Below are 23,344 nucleotides of genomic sequence, written 5' to 3' on the forward strand. Positions count from 1 at the left end.
TGTTACAGTCTTTTACAGTGTAATCTGTTTATAAAGCCCTGTCACAGTCTTCTACAGTGTAATCTGTTTATAAAGCCCTGTCACAGACTTCTACACTGTAATCTGTTTATAAAGCCCTGTCACAGTCTTCTACAGTGTAATCTGTTTATAAAGCCCTGTTACAGTCTTTTACAGTGTAATCTGTTTATAAAGCCCTGTCACAGTCTTCTACAGTGTAATCTGTTTATAAAGCCCTGTCACAGTCTTCTACACTGTAATCTGTTTATAAAGCCCTGTCACAGTCTTCTACACTGTAATCTGTTTATAAAGCCCTGTCACAGTCTTTTACAGTGTAATCTGTTTATAAAGCCCTGTCACAGTCTTCTACAGTGGAATCTATTTCTAAAGCCCTGTCACAGTCATCTACAGTGTAATCTGTTTATAAAGCCCTGTCACAGTCTTTTACAGTGTAATCTGTTTATAAAGCCCTGTCACAGTCTTCTACAGTGTAATCTGTTTATAAAGCCCTGTCACAGTCTTCTACACTGTAATCTGTTTATAAAGCCCTGTCACAGTCTTCTACAGTGTAATCTGTTTATAAAGCCCTGTTACAGTCTTCTACACTGTAATCTGTTTATAAAGCCCTGTCACAGTCTTCTACAGTGTAATCTGTTTATAAAGCCCTGTTACAGTCTTTTACAGTGTAATCTGTTTATAAAGCCCTGTCACAGTCTTCTACAGTGTAATCTGTTTATAAAGCCCTGTCACAGTCTTCTACACTGTAATCTGTTTATAAAGCCCTGTCACAGTCTTCTACAGTGTAATCTGTTTATAAAGCCCTGTTACAGTCTTTTACAGTGTAATCTGTTTATAAAGCCCTGTCACAGTCTTCTACAGTGTAATCTGTTTATAAAGCCCTGTCACAGTCTTCTACACTGTAATCTGTTTATAAAGCCCTGTCACAGTCTTCTACACTGTAATCTGTTTATAAAGCCCTGTCACAGTCTTTTACAGTGTAATCTGTTTATAAAGCCCTGTCACAGTCTTCTACAGTGGAATCTATTTCTAAAGCCCTGTCACAGTCTTCTACAGTGTAATCTGTTTATAAATCCCTGTCACAGTCTTCTACAGTGTAATCTGTTTATAAAGCCCTGTCACAGTCTTCTACACTGTAATCTGTTTATAAAGCCCTGTCACAGTCATCTACAGTGTAATCTGTTTATAAAGCCCTGTCACAGTCTTTTACAGTGTAATCTGTTTATAAAGCCCTGTCACAGTCTTCTACAGTGTAATCTGTTTATAAAGCCCTGTCACAGTCTTCTACACTGTAATCTGTTTATAAAGCCCTGTCACAGTTTTCTACAGTGTAATCTGTTTATAAAGGCCTGTCACAGTCTTCTACAGTGTAATCTGTTTATAAAGCCCTGTCACAGTCTTCTACAGTGTAATATGTTTATAAAGCCCTGTCACAGTCTTTTACAGTGTAATCTGTTTATAAAGCCCTGTCACAGTCTTTTACAGTGTAATCTGTTTATAAAGCCCTGTCACAGTCTTCTACAGTGTAATCTGTTCCCAAACGCTAGTCACGGCGGTTTGTAGGAGAGCTAAGATACATCGTGACAGAATTGGCCACAGTCCCTGGAGATGTGTATCTGAGTGGGCTCAATCAGGGTAATGGCTGGATGAGGACTGACTGTGTAATGCTGAGACGTTGGTAGCTACAGTATCAGCCCAAAGTCAGACTGGCCTTATGCCAATGCTCTATCAGAATGCCTCCGGTACAGTCTGGAGTGGGACTGACAACAACCCCCTCACCCTTTTATTTAACCAGGCAAGTCAATTAAGAATATTTTCTTATTTACAATGATGGCCTAGCTAAATAAAGTGATTGTAGATCTGAATTGGAAACCGGAGGGTGTACTGTAAACCATATGGCTGTAGCTCACCAGCTAGCTAGATTTAGCCATTCTACATATCGGTATATTTGAATGTATGTGTATTGTTTTATATTGTCAGGTATTACTGCACTGTTGGAGCTAGGAACATAAGCATTTACATTTACATTACATTTAAGTCATTTAGCAGACGCTCTTATCCAGAGAGACTTACAAATTGGTGCATTCACCTTATGATATCCAGTGGAACAACCACTTTACAATAGTGCATCTAAATCTTTTAAGGGGGGGGGGGGTTAGAAGGATTACTTTATCCTATCCCAGGTATTCCTCCATTTCACTACACCCTTCCATAACATCTGCTAAATATGTGTACATGACCAATACAATTTGATTTGATTGTTCTTTACTGATCTCCAGGGGGACCCAGGGATACCTGGAGCGAGGGGAGTCCAAGGGGAGAGGGGAAGGACAGGAGACCCAGGAATAGTGGGACCTATCGGGCCCCAAGGCCACCGAGGAGACCCTGGTCCCCCAGGTCCCCCAGGTCCCATAGCATCACCAAGCCCTCTGGTACGTTGTTATATATCTCCTCCAAACACACCAAGCCCTCTGGTACGTTGGTTATATCTCCCCCAAACACTCCAAGCTCTCTGGTACGTTGGTTATATCTACTCCAAACACACCAAGCCCTCTGGTACGTTGGTTATATCTCCTCCAAACACACCAAGCCCTCTGGTACGTTGTTATATATCTCCTCCAAACACACCAAGCCCTCTGGTACGTTGGTTATATCTCCTCCAAACACACCAAGCCCTCTGGTACATTGTTATATATCTCCTCCAAACACACCAAGCCCTCTGGTACGTTGGTTATATCTCCTCCAAACACACCAAGCCCTCTGGTACGTTGGTTATATCTCCTCCAAACACACAAAGCCCTCTGGTACGTTGTTATATATCTCCCCCAAACACACCAAGCCCTCTGGTACATTGTTATATATCTCCTCCAAACACACCAAGCCCTCTGGTACGTTGGTTATATCTCCCCCAAACACACCAAGCCCTCTGGTACGTTGGTTATATTTCCTCCAAACACACCAAGCCCTCTGGGACATTGGTTATATCTCCTCCAAACACACCAAGCCCTCTGGTACGTTGTTATATATCTCCTCCAAACACACCAAGCCCTCTGGTACATTGTTATATATCTCCCCCAAACACACCAAGCCCTCTGGTACGTTGGTTATATCTCCTCCAAACACACCAAGCCCTCTGGTACGTTGGTTATATCTCCCCCAAACACACCAAGCCCTCTGGTATGTTGGTTATATCTCCCCCAAACACACCAAGCCCTCTGGGACATTGGTTATATCTCCTCCAAACACACCAAGCCCTCTGGTACGTTGTTATATATCTCCTCCAAACACACCAAGCCCTCTGGTACATTGTTATATATCTCCCCCAAACACACCAAGCCCTCTGGTACGTTGTTATATATCTCCCCCAAACACACCAAGCCCTCTGGTACATTGGTTATATCTCCTCCAAACACACCAAGCCCTCTGGTACATTGTTATATATCTCCTCCAAACACACCAAGCCCACTGGTACGTTGTTATATATCTCCTCCAAACACACCAAGCCCTCTGGTACATTGTTATATATCTCCCCCAAACACAACAAGCCCTCTGGTACGTTGTTATATATCTCCTCCAAACACACCAAGCCCACTGGTACATTGTTATATATCTCCCCCAAACACAACAAGCCCTCTGGTACGTTGGTTATATCTCCCCCAAACACACCAAGCCCTCTGGTACATTGTTATATATCTCCTCCAAACACACCAAGCCCTCTGGTACGTTGTTATATATCTCCCCCAAACACAACAAGCCCTCTGGTACGTTGGTTATATCTCCCCCAAACACACCAAGCCCTCTGGTACATTGTTATATATCTCCCCCAAACACAACAAGCCCTCTGGTACGTTGGTTATATCTCCTCCAAACACACCAAGCCCTCTGGTACGTTGGTTATATCTCCCCCAAACACACCAAGCCCTCTGGTACATTGGTTATATCTCCTCCAAACACACCAAGCCCTCTGGTACGTTGTTATATATCTCCTCCAAACACACCAAGCCCTCTGGTACGTTGGTTATATCTCCTCCAAACACACCAAGCCCTCTGGTAAATTGGTTATATCTCCTCCAAACACACCAAGCCCTCTGGTACGTTGGTTATATCTCCTCCAAACACACCAAGCCCTCTGGTACATTGGTTATATCTCCTCCAAACACACCAAGCCCTCTGGTACGTTGTTATATATCTCCTCCAAACACACCAAGCCCTCTGGTATGTTGGTTATATCTCCTCCAAACACACCAAGCCCTCTGGTATGTTGGTTATATATCTCCTCCAAACACACCAAGCCCTCTGGTACATTGGTTATATCTCCTCCAAACACACCAAGCCCTCTGGTACGTTGGTTATATCTCCTCCAAACACACCAAGCCCTCTGGTACGTTGGTTATATCTCCCCCAAACACACCAAGCCCTCTGGTACGTTGGTTATATCTCCCCCAAACACACCAAGCCCTCTGGTACATTGTTATATATCTCCCCCAAACACACCAAGCCCTCTGGTACGTTGGTTATATCTCCTCCAAACACACCAAGCCCTCTGGTACGTTGGTTATATCTCCTCCAAACACACCAAGCCCTCTGGTACGTTGTTATATCTCCTCCAAACACACCAAGCCCTCTGGTACGTTGTCATATATCTCCCCCAAACACACCAAGCCCTCTGGTATGTTGTTATATATCTCCCCCAAACACACCAAGCCCTCTGGTACGTTGGTTATATCTCCTCCAAACACACCAAGCCCTCTGGTACGTTGTTATATATCTCCCCCAAACACACCAAGCCCTCTGGTACATTGTTATATATCTCCTCCAAACACACCAAGCCCTCTGGTACGTTGTTATATATCTCCTCCAAACACACCAAGCCCTCTGGTATGTTGTTATATATCTCCTCCAAACACACCAAGCCCTCTGGTACGTTGTTATATATCTCCTCCAAACACACCAAGCCCTCTGGTACGTTGTTATATATCTCCCCCAAACACACCAAGCCCTCTGGTACATTGTTATATATCTCCTCCAAACACACCAAGCCCTCTGGTACGTTGTTATATATCTCCTCCAAACACACCAAGCCCTCTGGTACATTGTTATATATCTCCTCCAAACACACCAAGCCCTCTGGTACGTTGGTTATATCTCCTCCAAACACACCAAGCCCTCTGGTATTTTGTTATACATCTCCTCCAAACACACCAAGCCCTCTGGTACATTGTTATATATCTCCTCCAAACACACCAAGCCCTCTGGTACGTTGGTTATATCTCCTCCAAACACACCAAGCCCTCTGATACGTTGGTTATATCTCCTCCAAACACACCAAGCCCTCTGATACGTTGGTTATATCTCCCCCAAACACACCAAGCCCTCTGGTACGTTGGTTATATCTCCTCCAAACACACCAAGCCCTCTTGTACATTGTTACATATCTCCTCCAAACACACCAAGCCCTCTGGTACATTGGTTATATCTCCTCCAAACACACCAAGCCCTCTGGTACATTGTTATATATCTCCTCCAAACACACCAAGCCCTCTGGTACGTTGTTATATCTCCTCCAAACACACCAAGCCCTCTGGTACATTGGTTATATCTCCTCCAAACACACCAAGCCCTCTGGTACGTTGGTTATATCTCCTCCAAACACACCAAGCCCTCTGGTACGTTGTTATATATCTCCTCCAAACACACCAAGCCCTCTGGTACGTTGGTTATATCTCCTCCAAACACACCAAGCCCTCTGGTACATTGGTTATATCTCCTCCAAACACACCATCCCTCTGGTACGTTGGTTATATCTCCTCCAAACACACCAAGCCCTCTGGTACATTGGTTATATCTCCTCCAAACACACCAAGCCCTCCGGTACATTGGTTATATCTCCCCCAAACTGGCCAAGTCTAGCCAAACTCCCATCTTGAATGATGTTGAATAAATGTGTTATCAAGGTTGTTATGAATGATCCTGTAACACTCATAAAGGTGTCCTGGCCTGTTTTATAAAGGTGTTGTGAATGTCTTATGTACACCCGAGACCTCCCAGCACTCATAGTCCAACCGTATACCCATAGACTCACTGGAAATTCATGCTCCACATGTTTGTGTGTGTTTGTCTATACCCGCCCATAAAATCAAAGACTATCCTCAGTCACACATAATTAAAGCATCTAAACATCTTCCTTTCTTCGGTGGTCTGAGTAATTAGCGGATATCTCTATTTCTCTGTAAATGAATACAGTACTGCAGTAGCATAGAGTTGTGTGGAGCTGTGTGGAGCAACATATGACACAGCAGATAACAAATAGGCATAATGAAGCCTGCTAGGTTGTTTCTGCTCCTCACCTCCCACTCCTGATCAGCTCAACCCCACAGGGGGGTCAGGAGAGAGGGAAGGAGAGAAGGGCTAGAGAGAGAGGGGCGGAGAGAGGGAGAAGGAGAGAAGACTAGAGGGAGAGCGACGGAGAGAGAGAGAAGGAGAGAGGACTAGAGAGAGAGGAGCGGAGAGAGGGAAGGAGAGAGGGCTATAGAGAGAGGAGTGGAGAGGGGGAAGGAGAGAGGGCTATAGAGAGAGGAGTGGAGAGAGGGAAGGAGAGAGGGCTATAGAGAGAGGAGTGGAGAGGGGGAAGGAGAGAAGACTAGAGGGAGAGCGACGGAGATAGAGAGAAGGAGAGAGGGCTATAGAGAGAGGAGTGGAGAGGGGGAAGGAGAGAGGGCTATAGAGAGAGGAGTGGAGAGGGGGAAGGAGAGAGGGCTATAGAGAGAGGAGTGGAGAGGGGGAAGGAGAGAGGGCTATAGAGAGAGGAGTGGAGAGAGGGAGAAGGAGAGAGGGCTATAGAGAGAGGAGTGGAGAGGGGGAAGGAGAGAGAGGGGTGGTGAAAGAGGGATATGGAAAACAGAAAAGACAGAGAAATGAGAGATGAGAGAGATGGAGAGAGATGGAGGAAATGAGAGAGAGGGAGGAAAGGAGAGAGGGAGGAAAGGAGAGAGAGGGAGGAAATGAGAGAGAGGGAGGAAAGAAGAGAGAGTAATTGCTTGCTGTTTGGGGTTTTAGGCTGGGTTTCTGTACAGCACTTTGATATATCAGCTGATGTAAGAAGGGCTATATAAATACATTTGATTTGATTTGATTTGATTTGAAAGGAGAGAGAGGGAGGAAAGGAGAGAGAGGACTAGAGAGCTGGAGAGAGCGTGGGAGTGAGGAGAGAGAGAAGGAGAGAGCTGGAGAGAGCGTGGGAGTGAGGAGAGAGAGGAGAGAGCTGGAGAGAGCATGGGAGTGAGGAGAGAGAGAAGGAGAGAGCTGGAGAGAGCGTGGGAGTGAGGAGAGAGAGAAGGAGAGAGCTGGAGAGAGCGTGGGAGTGAGGAGAGAGAGAAGGAGAGAGCTGGAGAGAGCGTGGGAGTGAGGAGAGAGAGGAGAGAGCTGGAGAGAGGGTGGGAGTGAGGAGAGCACTGCAGAGGATCGAAAAACACCTCTGTGTGTCACAGCTATTTTCCACGCGGCATGCAGAGGGTTACATAACACAACAGAGATTAAAGACTTCTGAATGCCAAGAAAACAAGTACTAAAGGCTCACCCTCCTATATCTTTCTCTCATAGAACAGAACAGTACAGTGACCCTATTAAAGTACTAAAGGGTTACCCTCCTATATCTTTCTCTCATAGAACAGAACAGTACAGTGACCCTATTAAAGTACTAAAGGGTTACCCTCCTATATCTTTCTCTCATAGAACAGAACAGTACAGTGACCCTATTAAAGTACTAAAGGGTTACCCTCCTATATCTTTCTCTCATAGAACAGAACAGTACAGTGACCCTATTAAAGTACTAAAGGGTTACCCTCCTATATCTTTCTCTCATAGAACAGAACAGTACAGTGACCCTATTAAACAGAAAAGTACATTGGCAACTCTTCCGCGGGATTCAGCACTGCCAAAATACAAGTATCCTGTTTTTCAACCAGTCGCAATAGAACACGATAATATTTGAGTGATCAATATCGATGTTCGAAAATGTCCCTGAATATTGTTACTTTAATACCTTTATAAAGCTGGCAGGGTTTTGTTCCATCCTCTCCTCTACCTATCAAGACACAGACAACATGAAGAACCTTTTAGAAAATGGCCCACAGATGATCACAGTTCATTGTAACAGTATATGAGGTTTAAGCTCTGATTGCAAAGATGTTTCAAACACACAAGTCCCTGTTTTTCTCCCTGGGTTTATTCTAGTTGTTCATACTTATAAATCCCATTCCTTTATCCGTACCACTTTCTGGAGTCCACCAGAAATACGGTATTATAATGCATTTATCAGTCTTTTCTATGGGCAGTCAGAAGAATATAGAACTCTAAAAGAACATTTTCATAGTTCCGATTTCCATTCCATTCGGTTGCCAATGTTCTCCTCTACAATTCAAAGCTCTCTCCACACAAACATTCTGAGCAAACAGCAATCTTACTTTGAGCCTGAGATAGATGGCAGGGACAGGGAGACAGGGAGAGAGGAGTTGATTATTATGCCATGAAGCGTTGCATCTCTTTATCGCTGAAGACACTGCAATTTTATAACACGTTGAATAAAACATGAACTACTGCTGTCTCGCTAATTACATTTTCTTAATCTGTTAAAGACGTTTTGGTTAAGTTTGTGTTATTCTGTTTCTGTTTCTCTCTCTTGTGCCTGTCTGTCTGTATCTCTCTCTCTTTCACACTCTCTCTCTCTCTCTCTCTCTCTCTCTCCCTCTCCCTCTCCCTCTCCCTCTATCTCTCTCTCTCTCTCTCTCTCCCTCTCCCTCTCTCTCTCTCACAGAATGATGCCAATTCCATGGAGGAAATTAAAATGTTTATCCGGAATGAAGTATTGCGGTTGTTTGAAGGTACAGCTGTTACGTCTGAATCCCAACTTGTTTTCGTCCCAATTTATCCTTCAGGGGGTCCCTTTGTTTTCTCCTCACTCTTTTAAGGATTTCAGGATTTCAAAATCGGGGGGGAAATCTAAATTGGATATTGTTGCCTTAGTTCTTCAGGAAGTAAAAGAGTCCCAAGTAAGAGAATAGTTCATGCTGGGTGAAGGTATTTTATTGTTCTGCCACTGTGTTGTGATATTGAATGGCAGTGTGGTATGCAAGCCTTGGTTTAGTACATATCCTAACTAACTAATGAGCTACTGTATCACCTATTCTACCGTTTTATGTTTTCTGATACAGAATTTCAATTTGAGAGCTTGGGCCTGTAAGGTTCTGTCTGAGTTATGGACATATCGTTGTTCTGTTCAATGTTTTCTACCTATATAGTAGTCTAAATAGCCCAATTCATGTTGTTAAATTCAAAATAATCAAATATTGCTGACACCATTCAAACCAATAAAGGTTTGGAACTTTAAAGACAATTATCTCGGAATCATCTTTTTGCAGATAGAACCTTCTAGTCACAAGCTCTTGAATTGTCTATCACTTGCAGAGAGTGTTGGTATATTATCAAATCAAATGGTATTAGTCACATGCACCGAATACAACAGGTGTAGACCTTACAGTGAAATGGTTACTTAACCAACAATGCAGTTAAAAAAAATACGGATAAGAATAAGAAATAAAAGTAACAAGTAATTAAAGAGCAGCAGTAAAATAACAATTGCGAGAATATATTCAGGGGGGTACTGGTACAGAGTCAATGTGCGGGGACACCGGTTAGTTGAGGTAATATGTACATGTAGGTAGAGTTATTAAAGGGACTATGCATAGATGATAACAACAGAGAGTAGCAGTGGTGTAAAAGAGTGGGAGGGGGGCCATTGCAAATAGTCTGGGTAGCCATTTGATTAGATGTTCAGAAGTCTTATGGCTTGGGGGTAGAAGCTGTTTAGAAGCCTCTTGGACCTAGACTTGGCCCTCCGGTACCGCTTGCCGTGCGGTAGCAGAGTGAACAGTCTATGAATAGGCTGGCTGGAGTCTTTGACAATTGTTAGGGCCTGGTATGTACTGGGTCGTTCGCACTAACCTCTGAAGTGCCTTGCAGTCGGAGGTCGAGCAGTTGCCATACCAGGCAGTGATGCAACCAATCAGCCCTCTTCACGACTGTCTTGGTGTGCTTGGACCATGTTAGTTTGTTGGTGATGTGGATACCAAGGAACTTGAAGCTCTCAACCTACTCCAGTACAGCTCCGTCGATGTGAATGGGGGCGTGCTCGGTCCTCTTTTTCCTGTAGTCCACAATCATCTCCTTTGTCTTGATCACGTTGAGGGAGAGGTTGTTGTCCTGGCACCACATGGCCAGGTCTCTGACCTCCTCCCTATAGGCCGTCTCATCGTTGTTGGTGATCAGGCCTACCACCGTTGTGTCGACGGCAAACTTAATGATGGTGTTGGAGTCGTGCCTGGCCGTGCAGTCATGAGTGAACAGGGAGTACAGGAGGGGACTGAGCACGCACCCCTGAAGGGCCCCTGTGTTGAGGATCAGCGTGGCGGATGTGTCGTTACCCATCCTTCCCACCTGGGGCCAGCCCGTCAGGAAGTCCAGGATCCAGTTGCAGAGGGTGGTGTTTAGTCCCAGGGTCCTTAGCTTATTGATGAGCTTCGAGGGCACTATGGTGTTGAAAGCTGAGGTGTAGTCAATGAATAGCATTCTCACATAGGTGTTCCTTTTGTCCAGGTGGGAAGGGACAGTGTGGAGTGCAATAGAGATTGCATCATCTGTGGATCTGTTGGGGCGGTATGCAAATTGGAGTGGGTTTAGGATTTCTGGGATAATGGTGTTGATGTGAGCCATGACCAGCCTTTCAAAGCACTTCATGGCTACAGATGTGAGTGCTATGGGTCGGTAGTCATTTAGGCAGGTTACCTTAGTGTTCTTGGACACAGGCACTATGGGGGTCTGCTTAAAACATGTTGGTAATACAGACTCAGACAGAGAGAGGTTGAAAATGTCAGTGAAGACACTTGCCAGTTGGTCAGTGTATGCTCACAGTACACGTCCTGGTAATCTGTCTGGCCCCACGGCCTTGTGAATGTTGACCTGTTTAAAGGTCTTACACACATCGCCTGCAGAGAGCGTGATCACACAGTCTTCCAGAACAGCTGGTGCTCTCATGCATGTTTCAGTGTTATTTGCCTCGAAGCGAGCATAGAAGTAGTTTAGCTTGTCTGGTAGGCTCGTGTCACTGGGCAACTCTCGGCTGTGCTTCACTTTGTAATCTGTAATGGTTTGCAAGCCCTGCCACATCCGACGAGCATCAGAGCCAGTGTAGTACGATTCGATCTTTGTCCTGTATTCACTCTTTGCCGGTTCGTCAGAGAGCATAGCGGGAGTTCTTATGAGCTTCCAGGTTAGAGTCCCGCTCCTTGAAAGTGGCAGCTCTAGCCTTTAGCTCAGTGCGGATGTTGCCTGTAATCCATGGCTTCTGGTTGGGGTGTGTACGTACGGTCACTGTGGGGACGACGTCATCGATGCACTTATTGATGAAGCCAATGACTGATGTGGTGTTCTCCTCAATTCCATCGGAGGAATCCCAGAACATATTCCAGTCTGTGCTAGCAAAACAGGCCTGTAGCTTAGCGTCTGCTTCATCTGACCACTTTTTTATTGATCTAGTTAGTGGTGCTTCCTGCTTTAATTTTTGCTTGTAGGCAGGAATCAGGAGGATAGAATTATGGTCAGATTTGCCAAATGGAGGGCGAGGGAGAGCTTTGTATGCATCTCTGTGTGTGGAGTAAAGGTGGTCCAGAGTTGTTTTCCCTGTGGTTGCACATTTAACATGCTGATCGAAATTTTTGAAAACGGATTCAAGTTTCCCTGCGTTGAAGTCGGCGGCTATTAGGAGCGCTGCCTCTGGGTGAGCATTTTCTTGTTTGCTAATGGCGGAATACAGCTCCTTCGATGCTGTCTTAGTGCCAGCCTCAGTCTGTGGTGGTATGTAAACAGCTACAAAAAATACACATGGCCTTCTCTGTAGCTCAGTTGGTAGAGCATGGTGTTTGCAACGCCAGGGTTGTGGGTTCGATTCCCACGGGGGGCCAGCACAGAATTTTTTTTAATGAAATGTATGCATTCACTACTGTAAGTCGCTCTGGATAAGAGCGTCTGCTAAATGACTTAAATGTAAATGTAAATGTAACTCTCTAGGTAGATTGTGTGGTCTACAGCTTATCATGAGATACACTACCTTAGGTGAGCAATAGCTGGAGACTTCCTTAGATATCGTGCACCAGCTGTTATTTATAACCTGCCAGCTGTATGTTGACAGTGTCGTCTTTCAGCCACGACTCCGTGAAGCATAAGATATTACAGTTTTGAATGTCCCGTTGGTAGTTTAATCTTTCGCATAGGTCATCTATTTTATTCTCCAAAGATTGGATGTTTGCTAGCAGAATGGAAGGAAGTGGGGGTTTATTCGATTAACTACGAATTCTCAGAAGGCAGCCCGCCCTCTGGCCCCTTTTTCTCTGCCTCTTCTTCACGCAAATCACGGGAATCTGGGCCTGTTCCCGAGAAGCAGTATATCGTTCACGTCGGGCTCGTCAGACTCGTTAAAGGAAAAAAAGATTCTGCCAGTCCGTGGTGATTAATCACGGTCCTGATGTCCAGAAGTTATTTTTTGGTCATAAGAGACAGTAGCGGCAACATTATGTACAAAATAAGTACAAAAATAAGTTACAAACAACGCAAATAAACGAACAAAAAAACACAATCGGTTGGGGACACGTAAAACGGGACCATTGTCCCGTTTTACGTTACAATGTTACAATGATACAGAATGTGAATTGTCTATCACTTGCAGAGAGTGTTGGTATTATTATGATACAGAATGTGAATTGTCTATCACTTGCAGACATTGTTGGTATTATTGTAATACAGAATTTTTATGTCACTCACCAGAGAGACTATCCAGCCATGTCATGCAGAAGATGCCGGCGGCCATTTTAGCGGCGCAGGTTCGACAGGGTTCTCCCGGTCCCCCTGGCAACGACGGATCCCCAGGGCCTCCAGGGGAAGAAGGCCCCCCCGGCCCTCAAGGTAAGAACCACAGGCTGCTAAAACCACTGGAGACATAAAGTAATGCTCCTCCACACTCTGTCTCACACCAGCATAAGAGATCTACATCTGAATAGAATATAAGAAAATTAGTTCTGTTCTACTCTACTCTACTCTACTCTACTCTACTCTACTCTACTCTACTCTACTCTACTCTATTCTACTCTACTCTACTCTATTCTTATTTTCTCTTCTCTTTTATACCCTTCTCTTCAATTGTCATCTTTTCTGCTCTACCCTAATCTGCTCTGCTCTACTCTGCTCTGCTCTACTCTACTGTCATCTACTCTACTCTATTCTACTCTATTCTATTCTACTCTATTCTATTCTACTCTACTCTATTCTACTCTACTCTATTCTATTCTACTCTACTCTACTCTACTCTATTCTACTCTATTCTATTCTATTCTACTCTACTCTACTCTATTCTATTCTACTCTACTCTATTCTATTCTACTCTATTCTATTCTACTCTACTCTACTCTACTCTATTCTATTCTACTCTACTCTACTCTACTCTATTCTATTCTACTCTACTCTATTCTATTCTACTCTACTCTATTCTATTCTACTCTATTCTGTTCTATTCTACTCTACTCTACTCTACTCTATTCTATTCTATTCTACTCTGTTCTATTCTACTCTATTCTGTTCTATTCTACTCTATTCTGTTCTATTCTACTCTATTCTGTTCTACTCTACTCTACTCTACTCTACTCTATTCTATTCTACTCTATTCTATTCTACTCTATTCTGTTCTATTCTGTTCTATTCTGTTCTATTCTACTCTATTCTGTTCTATTCTACTCTATTCTGTTCTACTCTACTCTACTCTACTCTACTCTATTCTATTCTACTCTATTCTATTCTACTCTATTCTATTCTACTCTACTCTATTCTATTCTACTCTATTCTGTTCTATTCTGTTCTATTCTACTCTATTCTGTTCTATTCTACTCTATTCTGTTCTACTCTACTCTACTCTACTCTATTCTATTCTACTCTATTCTGTTCTATTCTACTCTACTCTACTCTACTCTATTCTATTCTACTCTATTCTGTTCTACTCTACTCTACTCTATTCTATTCTACTCTATTCTGTTCTATTCTACTCTACTCTACTCTACTCTATTCTATTCTACTCTATTCTGTTCTACTCTACTTTATTCTATTCTACTCTACTCTATTCTATTCTACTCTATTCTGTTCTATTCTACTCTATTCTATTCTACTCTATTCTGTTCTATTCTACTCTACTCTACTCTACTCTACTCTATTCTATTCTACTCTATTCTGTTCTATTCTACTCTACTCTACTCTACTCTACTCTACTCTATTCTATTCTACTCTATTCTGTTCTACTCTACTCTACTCTACTCTACTCTATTCTGTTCTATTCTACTCTACTCTACTCTACTCTATTCTATTCTACTCTATTATGTTCTATTCTACTCTACTCTACTCTATTCTATTCTACTCTATTCTGTTCTATTCTACTCTATTCTGTTCTATTCTACTCTATTCTATTCTATTCTACTCTATTCTGTTCTACTCTACTCTACTCTATTCTATTCTACTCTATTCTACTCTACTCTACTCTACTCTATTCTACTCTATTCTGTTCTATTCTACTCTACTCTACTCTACTCTATTCTACTCTATTCTATTCTACTCTATTCTGTTCTACTCTACTCTATTCTACTCTACTCTATTCTATTCTACTCTATTCTGTTCTATTCTACTCTACTCTATTCTTCTTTTCTCTTGTTTTCTTTTATACTATTCTTCTATTTTCATCTCATCTGCTCTGCTCTGCTCTATTCTACTCTATTCTACTCTGCTCTGCTCTATTCTACTCTATTCTATTCTACTCCTCTCCTCTCCTCTCTACCACCTCACTCCATTCCTCTCTTCTCCACTCCACTCCTATCTTATCCTCTCCACTCCACTCCTATCTTCTCCTCTCCACTCCTCTCTACCATCCCTCTCCTCTCCACTCCTCTCCTCTCCACTCCTCTCCACTCCTCTCCTCTCCACTCCTCTCCACTCCTCTCCTCTCCACTTCACTCCTCTCTACTCTGACCACATCTGCTACACTATAACCTGACCTGAAGTAATACATAACAGCCTTTAATACAGCTCCAAGCTACTTTTTGAATGAAGGGAAGTTGTGTATGTGTGCAGGTGTATTCACAGGTTATTACTGAGTTTGGTGGTGTACTTTAGCTCACCTGAGTACCTGCCTTCAAGCCAGTAGCAGGGGAGCTCAGGTCACTGAGTTGAAACAAAAAGGATCTTACAGTCTAAATTGAATAAACAATGTAGCTTCTAATACCCAAAGGCCCTGTAGTTATGTGTTGTGATGGAGACAGAAGGAAGAGAAAAGTACTACTCTTTTAGGGAAGATGTGTTGCTGAAACGAGAGAGTGAAATTAAAAGTACTACTGTTTTAGGAAAGATGTGTTGCTGAAACAAGAGAGTGAGGAGAATTGGAAAATATATTTGCTTTCTTTCAGAGGTTGTTTGTGTGGACGTCTGGGGGACTCAATGAAAGTGAATGGACACTTCTGTGTTGTAAGGATTCATAGGTATTTCTCTCCTGCTAGCCAGATATATCAATACAGACTGAAGGGATGAGATGGATCTCCTGCTAGCCAGATATATCAATACAGACTGAAGGGATGAGATGGAGAGACGGGGGGAAGGGAAGGAGGAGTGTGGTGCTGTTGGTGAACAACATAGCTGAGCCGTCTCTCTCTCTCTCTTTCTTTTTGTCTTTCTTTTTTCTCTCTCTCTCTCTCTCTCGCTCTCTCTCTCTCTCTCTCTCTCTCTCTCTCTCTCTCTCTCTCGCTCTCGCTCTTTCTCTCTGTGATAATATGAAGACAAATGAAGAATTGGGCGGAGAATAAGAGAAAGTAATATCAGTTTGGACAGGAAAGAATACCACGATTGATACCTCACTCCCCTCAACTCCACGAAAAACAAAGCTCTGGTAAAATGTAAAAGGAAAGGAGCGAGGGAGAGAGGGTGGAGAGTGGACATCCTTTATCAAACCCTGGGCAACTCTCTGACTGCTCAGCTCACACAAACAACCTCCTTCATCAATAACGACTCTGACTGCTCAGCTCACACAAACACACTCCTACATCAATAACAATTTGATTTGCTACCTCTATAAGACATTGAATAGAATTACCTAGCAAGCTGCGCCCACTGTGCAGTCTCTTATAGGTCCTCTTGTAAGAGCCATGCAGGTTCTAGTGATGAATTATACTGCTAAACATATAGGGGCTTTGTAGTTCCATGTAGATCCCGTTTGAGAGCAATGTTTATAAAGAGAGTCATCGGTTCAATATAGTACCATCTCTTCTAGCAGTGCCATGTGTCCTATGGTGACAGGGCAAATAAAATGCCATGGAATGTGTTGGTCCTTATGTCTTAGAGCAGGGGTGGGCAGCTCCAGTCCTCCAGGGCCTGATTGGTGTCACACGTTTTCTCCGTCCCTAGAAAACACAGCTGATTAATCAACTTGCATTCTAAACGGAGGATCATGATTAGGTGATTATTGGAGTCAGGTGTGTTAGCGGGAGCGAAAACTGTGACACCAATCAAGCCCTCGAGGACTGGAATTGCCCACCCCTACTTAGAGCAGGGGCATCTAGCTACCTCACAGTGTTCCGTTTATCTAACTACCAGTGTTAACGTTGATACAGTATAACTGACTACGAGTATGATAATATGCGGCTGTCAACAATTACAATGTAACTACCAAGTGAATGTATTTAATCTACTGTGTCTAGACCACGTTTCCCAACCTGTGTCCTGGGGACCACAAGGGGGCATGTTTTGGTTTATGCCCTAGAACTACACAGCTGATTCTAATATTCAACTCATCATAAAGCTTTGATTATTTGAATCAGCTGTGTAGTGCTAGGGCACCAAAACGTGCCCCCCTTAGGGTCCCCAGGACCCAGTTTGGGAAACGCTGGTCTAGGCTAATCATATTCATCATATTAAGTAACAACTGACCTGTTTCTATTGCTTTAATGGTTTTCCCTGTTTGATTTGATATGCTTCAATGTCCTGTCTGTTTATTTGAAATGCTTCAATGTTCTGTCTGTTTGATTTGATATGCTTCAATGTCCTGTCTGTTTGATTTGATATGCTTCAATGTCCTGTCTGTTTGATTTGATATGCTTCAATGTCCTGTCTGTTTATTTGATATGCTTCAATGTTCTGTCTGTTTATTTGATATGCTTCAATGTTCTGTCTGTTGATTTGATATGCTTCAATGTTCTGTCTGTTGATTTGATATGCTTCAATGTCCTGTCTGTTTATTTGATATGCTTCAATGTTCTGTCTGTTTATTTGATATGCTTCAATGTTCTGTCTGTTGATTTGATATGCTTCAATGTTCTATCTGTTTGATTTGATATGCTTCAATGTTCTGTCTGTTTATTTGATATGCTTCAATGTCCTGTCTGTTTTATTTGATATGCTTCAATGTTCTGTCTGTTGATTTGATATGCTTCAATCTTCTGTCTGTTTGATTTGATATGCTTCAATGTTCTGTCTGTTGATTTGATATGCTTCAATGTCCTGTCTGTTTGATTTGATATGCTTCAATGTTCTGTCTGTTTATTTGATATGCTTCAATGTCCTGTCTGTTTTATTTGATATGCTTCAATGTTCTGTCTGTTGATTTGATATGCTTCAATGTCCTGTCTGTTTGATTTGATATGCTTCAATGTTCTGTCTGTTTATTTGATATGCTTCAATGTCCTGTCTGTTTTATTTGATATGCTTCAATGTTCTGTCTGTTGATTTGATATGCTTCAATGTCCTGTCTGTTTGATTTGATATGCTTCAATGTTCTGTCTGTTGATTTGATATGCTTCAATGTCCTGTCTGTTTGATTTGATATGCTTCAATGTTCTGTCTGTTTATTTGATATGCTTCAATGTCCTGTCTGTTTTATTTGATATGCTTCAATGTTCTGTCTGTTGATTTGATATGCTTCAATGTCCTGTCTGTTTTATTTGATATGCTTCAATGTTCTGTCTGTTGATTTGATATGCTTCAATGTCCTGTCTGTTTGATTTGATATGCTTCAATGTTCTGTCTGTTGATTTGATATGCTTCAATGTTCTGTCTGTTGATTTGATATGCTTCAATGTCCTGTCTGTTTGATTTGATATGCTTCAATGTCCTGTCTGTTTGATTTGATATGCTTCAATGTTCTGTCTGTTGATTTGATATGCTTCAATGTTCTGTCTGTTTTATTTGATATGCTTCAATGTCCTGTCTGTTTTATTTGATATGCTTCAATGTTCTGTCTGTTTTATTTGATATGCTTCAATGTTCTGTCTGTTGATTTGATATGCTTCAATGTCCTGTCTGTTTGATTTGATATGCTTCAATGTTCTGTCTGTTGATTTGATATGCTTCAATGTCCTGTCTGTTGATTTGATATGCTTCAAAGTCCTGTCTGTTTGATTTGATATGCTTCAATGTTCTGTCTGTTTATTTGATATAATTCAATGTCCTGTCTGTTTATTTGATATGCTTCAAAGTGGTTCTAATCAAAATGCAGCTTCTTCTTTACTAATAATTATTTGTTGGGGAAATCAAGAGGAAAATGTTTGTCTCTTGGGGTAAATCAGAAAGAAATTCAACAACTTTTTAATTCTGCCGTTGTTGACTTGTGCCTCCTCTCCTCCACGCGGCTGGGGAGAGAGAGAGAGAGAGGGAGAGAGGGAGGGAGAGAGAGAGTGAGGGAGAGAGGTAGGTAGGTAGAGAGGGAGGGAGAGAGAGAGGGAGGGAGAGAGAGAGGGAGAGAATGAGGGAGAGAGTGAGGGAGGGAGAGAGGGAGTTTGGGCTAATATTTTCTCATTATGTCTGTCATCCTCCACTGGAGAGCATCTCTCCTCTGGAATATCCAATTTGACTTCCTCTCAAATGTGCCAAAATGAAGAGTTTATGAAGAAAAATAACCCCTCTGCTGGATTCACACTCTCTTCTTGACTCATGGATTTGATATGACTTGGGGCTATGATCTGTCAAACTATTGAAGTACATCCATAGACATAGATCCATGGATACAGGTTCCAAATGATGTTCATTGTGGGGATGGGGGATTAGGGGGTTTGTAGATGTTCTTACATAACTTTGTCACTGTTTGATGTTATCATTATTGGGTCATCTTTGCCATTTATTTAATTTTTTTTTGACTTATGTCACTATTTTTATTGACCTCTGTCACTGCGTTTTTAACTTTCATTGTATTTTATAAGATATTATTGGCTTTCTTCCCATACACATGTACCATATTCAAGATTTATAAATCCATCGTGCTTGTTTTACGTTGACATTTATTTGGCCAGTTTGGCATATTACGATTGTGTATTACACCTTGCCATACATCTTGGGTTTGTTCATTGTTTTGTTTTGTTTTATCTAATGTATTCGATGCACTAAGCATTTGCACCTGCTATTTCAGAGAGTAAAAAACACATAAAAGCTAATAAAAGGAATACAGTCAGTAGCCAGTAGGTATGAATGCATTGATTGTATTGTAAAGCCATGAGGCAGGTGTGGATGCTTAGTGAATCAGCCACTAAGTACAGTCTACAGTTCCCTTTCCAGCATCTAGGCAGTTTCTTAATCACTGTCATTTACACAGCACTGTCCCCCTGGCTCTCTGTGCTGCTTTCTGTTGGTCAATGAATCTGGGAAACACAATGCTGCTTGTCAATATATCTGATGGATGTCGGTCCCCTCAGTGGAGCTATACTTCATGTCCTCTTCATTTCCCATGGGCCTATGCAGTGGTTTGATGTTTTAAAGGTGAAATCTGGGATTTGTACAGCAATTTTTTTTTTTTACTTTTAAATTAATAATATATAGCCATTGATTCCTAAAGAATATAAGTTATGAATGCCTCATGAGCATAGTAAAACTGTCTTACACCGTCACTGTAATTGTAAACAAACACTGTATAGCTTCAAAATGTGGTTAAAACTATCATTTTGATCTCCTGGATGGTCAGTTCTTGCATCCATAGCTCCGTCTATGAATTTAAGAGTGGTTACATTTATTCAGCCACATCTCTCTGCTGTTATACCAACAAAAGTGGTGGGGCTGGAGCGGCCGCTTTGTTGTTGTTTGAATTACGGACTACAGCTTTAAGGTACAGTGCTATTCTTTCCCATGGAATGCTACAGTATGCCAGCTCCCTGAGTGAGGGTTGGAGGCGCCGTGCGTGTTTGAAAGGAGACTCATGATAGTCTGCTCTGTGTGGAATGTCTCTCACCAGGAATCCATTTTAGGAAATTCACAAGCCTTTTCTCTCTGAGATGTTCTCTGTCTTGTAAACAGCAGCAGCAGAACATTTCACAGTTTCCCCTTTGTGCTTGGCTGGACTGCAGTGTACACACTGCTTAATACTTCTCTCAGTCAGTGTTTCTGATGGCTTCCCAACTCTGGACCTGAGACTCAGTTACTTTAAGGTGCATTTTGGGGGGAAATGAGGTGCGTCCCAAATGGCATCCTATTCCCTATATAGTGCACCACTTTTGACCAGAGCACTATCAAATGTAGTTCACTATATAGGGAATATGGGTGCCATTTTGGAGGCAGACCCTGTCTCCCTCCCTCCCTCCAACCAACCAACCAACCAACCAACCAACCAACCAGCTCTCATGTTCTGGGGCTCAATTACTTTAAGATGCCTTTTGGATAAAGCCCTCCTCTAGCTCCTCAGCCCCTCTCACCTTTTGATATTGTTTGTGATCTACATTTGCTATTGCAGTGCTGTTGTTCTGTAGACTAGTTCTCCTATTCTCTCCAGTGCTTGTCATATTATCAACCTGTCTGCATGGAGAGATGACAGTTGCATTTGTGTACTGTAAGTGTTTGTGAATTTGAATGAGAAAAGAGTACAAAAGGACACTAACTCGCTTGCCAGACTCGGGAATATGCTTTCATTTCTCTGGCCTGCTGCATAATGTGCATGAGCTTGTTTTTACTGTGTTAAGAATGGTCTGTTCAGAATGTAAAATGTAATAATGTATTCAGTATATGTCTAGTTATTCGTTCCCCATCCCTTTGAAAGGACTTGAGGTAGACAGGGTTTGAGGGTGTAAGTGGTTGGATGGCTTTTAGTTAGTTAAGGAGTTAGAATTGCTTGTTCAATTCATTACATTACATTACCTTTTTAAAGTGTGATGTGAAATTCCAGGCAGTGGAAGAAGCTACAGTACCACTTATAGAGGCATTTACAGAACCACTTCTTCTAAACGGACCAAACGCTTTTCATGAAATACTGACAGGAGGTTCAGGAAGTCAACTTCATTCCTTTCAATAAGGTTTCATGCTGATGCTTCTCAGAGCAAGCTTCTTCGTCAGAGCACTTGCCATCAGTTTGTTGATATTAAATGATTGTTTCTCTCTTCCTATTTCTCTATTAGGAACGTCATTGATCACACAGTGAACACCTTGTGTTGTTGATCCTCCTTCAGGAGAATCTCTGTTTGACTCCTGACTTTGACCCTTTTTGATTAAAACTGCGTTTGCATTCCAAATGGCATCCTATTCCTTTTATAGTGCACTACTGTTGGCCATAGGGCTCTGGTCAAAACTAGTGTTCTACTGTTGACCATAGGACTCTGGTCAAAACTAGTGTTCTACTGTTGGCCATAGGACTCTGGTCAAAACTAGTGTTCTACTGTTGGCCATAGGACTCTGGTCAAAACTAGTGTTCTACTGTTGGCCATAGGACTCTGGTCAAAACTAGTGTTCTACTGTTGGCCATAGGACTCTGGTCAAAACTAGTGTTCTACTGTTGGCCATAGGACTCTGGTCAAAACTAGTGTTCTACTGTTGGCCATAGGGCTCTGGTCAAAACTAGTGTTCTACTGTTGGCCATAGGGCTCTGGTCAAAACTAGTGTTCTACTGTTGGCCATAGGGCTCTGGTCAAAACTAGTGTTCTACTGTTGGCCATAGGACTCTGGTCAAAACTAGTGTTCTACTTCTGGGAATACGGTGCCATCTGGGATGCAGACAGCATCTTTGCTCTGTTTTGAATTCTTCAGAGACTCTCGCTTGCAGTCAGGCAGGCAGCTCTCTTGCTGTCAGAAAGAGCCATGTCACCCCATGATGCCACACACTTCCAACACAACACAACACACACACACTTCCAACACACACACACCTCCAACACACACACACCTCCGACACACACACAGATCCAACACACACACACTTCCGACACACACACACATCCAACACACACACACACTTCCGACACACACACACATCCAACACACACACACTTCCGACACACACACATCCAACACACACACACACTTCCAACACACACACACACATCCAACACACACACTTCTAACACACACACACACATCCAACACACACACACTTCCAACACACACACACACACATCCAACACACACACTTCCAACACACACACACACACATCCAACACACACACACTTCCAACACACACACACACACATCCAACACAGCCTCCATTGGCTCGGTGTGATGATGCATGTTTTGACAGCATGCCAGAAGACAGATGCTGTATCTCAAATGGCACCCTATTCACTATATAGTGCACTACTTTTGACCAGGACTCATAGGGCTCTCGTCAGAAATAGTGCACTATGTAGGAGAATAGGGTGTCATTTGGGATTTAGGGAGTGTGTTATTATTTAATGACCTGGGATTTCTTTCTGAGCAACATATTTCTACATAAACTGCAACTGCTGTAGTAGTGGATACACCTCACATTAACAGTTACAGTAACTACCGTAGTAGTGGATACACCTCACATTAACAGTTACAGTAACTACCGTAGTAGTGGATACACCTCACATGAACAGTTACAGTAACTACCGTAGTAGTGGTTACACCTCACATTAACAGTTACAGTAACTACCGTAGTAGTGGTTACACCTCACATTAACAGTTACAGTAACTACCGTAGTAGTGGATACACCTCACATGAACAGTTACAGTAACTACCGTAGTAGTGGATACACCTCACATTAACAGTTACAGTAACTACCGTAGTAGTGGATACACCTCACATGAACAGTTACAGTAACTACCGTAGTAGTGGATACACCTCACATGAACAGTTACAGTAACTACCGTAGTAGTGGATACACCTCACATGAACAGTTACAGTACTCAGATCTCCTTACATCAGTTGCCTTGATGAAATAGGCCATTGGTCTTCCTGGAAACCACATAGAGAGGAGTTGAAGGCCGTCCACA

General features: G+C 42.5%; 1 protein-coding gene across 4 annotated transcripts in view; it reads left to right on the plus strand.

Annotated features, from left to right (window-relative positions):
• Positions 1-23,344, plus strand: part of LOC115193526 (collagen alpha-1(XIX) chain) — a 258,296-nt gene that overhangs the window by 230,484 nt on the left and 4,468 nt on the right. For 3 of the 4 annotated variants that reach the window (XM_029752231.1, XM_029752233.1, XM_029752232.1), the window contains 3 exons: positions 2,295-2,447; positions 8,828-8,894; positions 12,889-13,026. In XM_029752231.1, coding sequence (XP_029608091.1) covers positions 2,295-2,447; positions 8,828-8,894; positions 12,889-13,026 — 358 coding nt within the window. Of the gene's footprint in view, positions 1-2,294; positions 2,448-8,827; positions 8,895-12,888; positions 13,027-15,926; positions 16,535-23,344 lie in introns of those variants that run through there. The other variant, XM_029752234.1, reaches the window with a different exon arrangement.

This window comes from Salmo trutta, chromosome 5, assembly GCF_901001165.1.
Source record: "Salmo trutta chromosome 5, fSalTru1.1, whole genome shotgun sequence".
In the NCBI taxonomy this organism is placed as follows: domain Eukaryota; kingdom Metazoa; phylum Chordata; class Actinopteri; order Salmoniformes; family Salmonidae; genus Salmo; species Salmo trutta.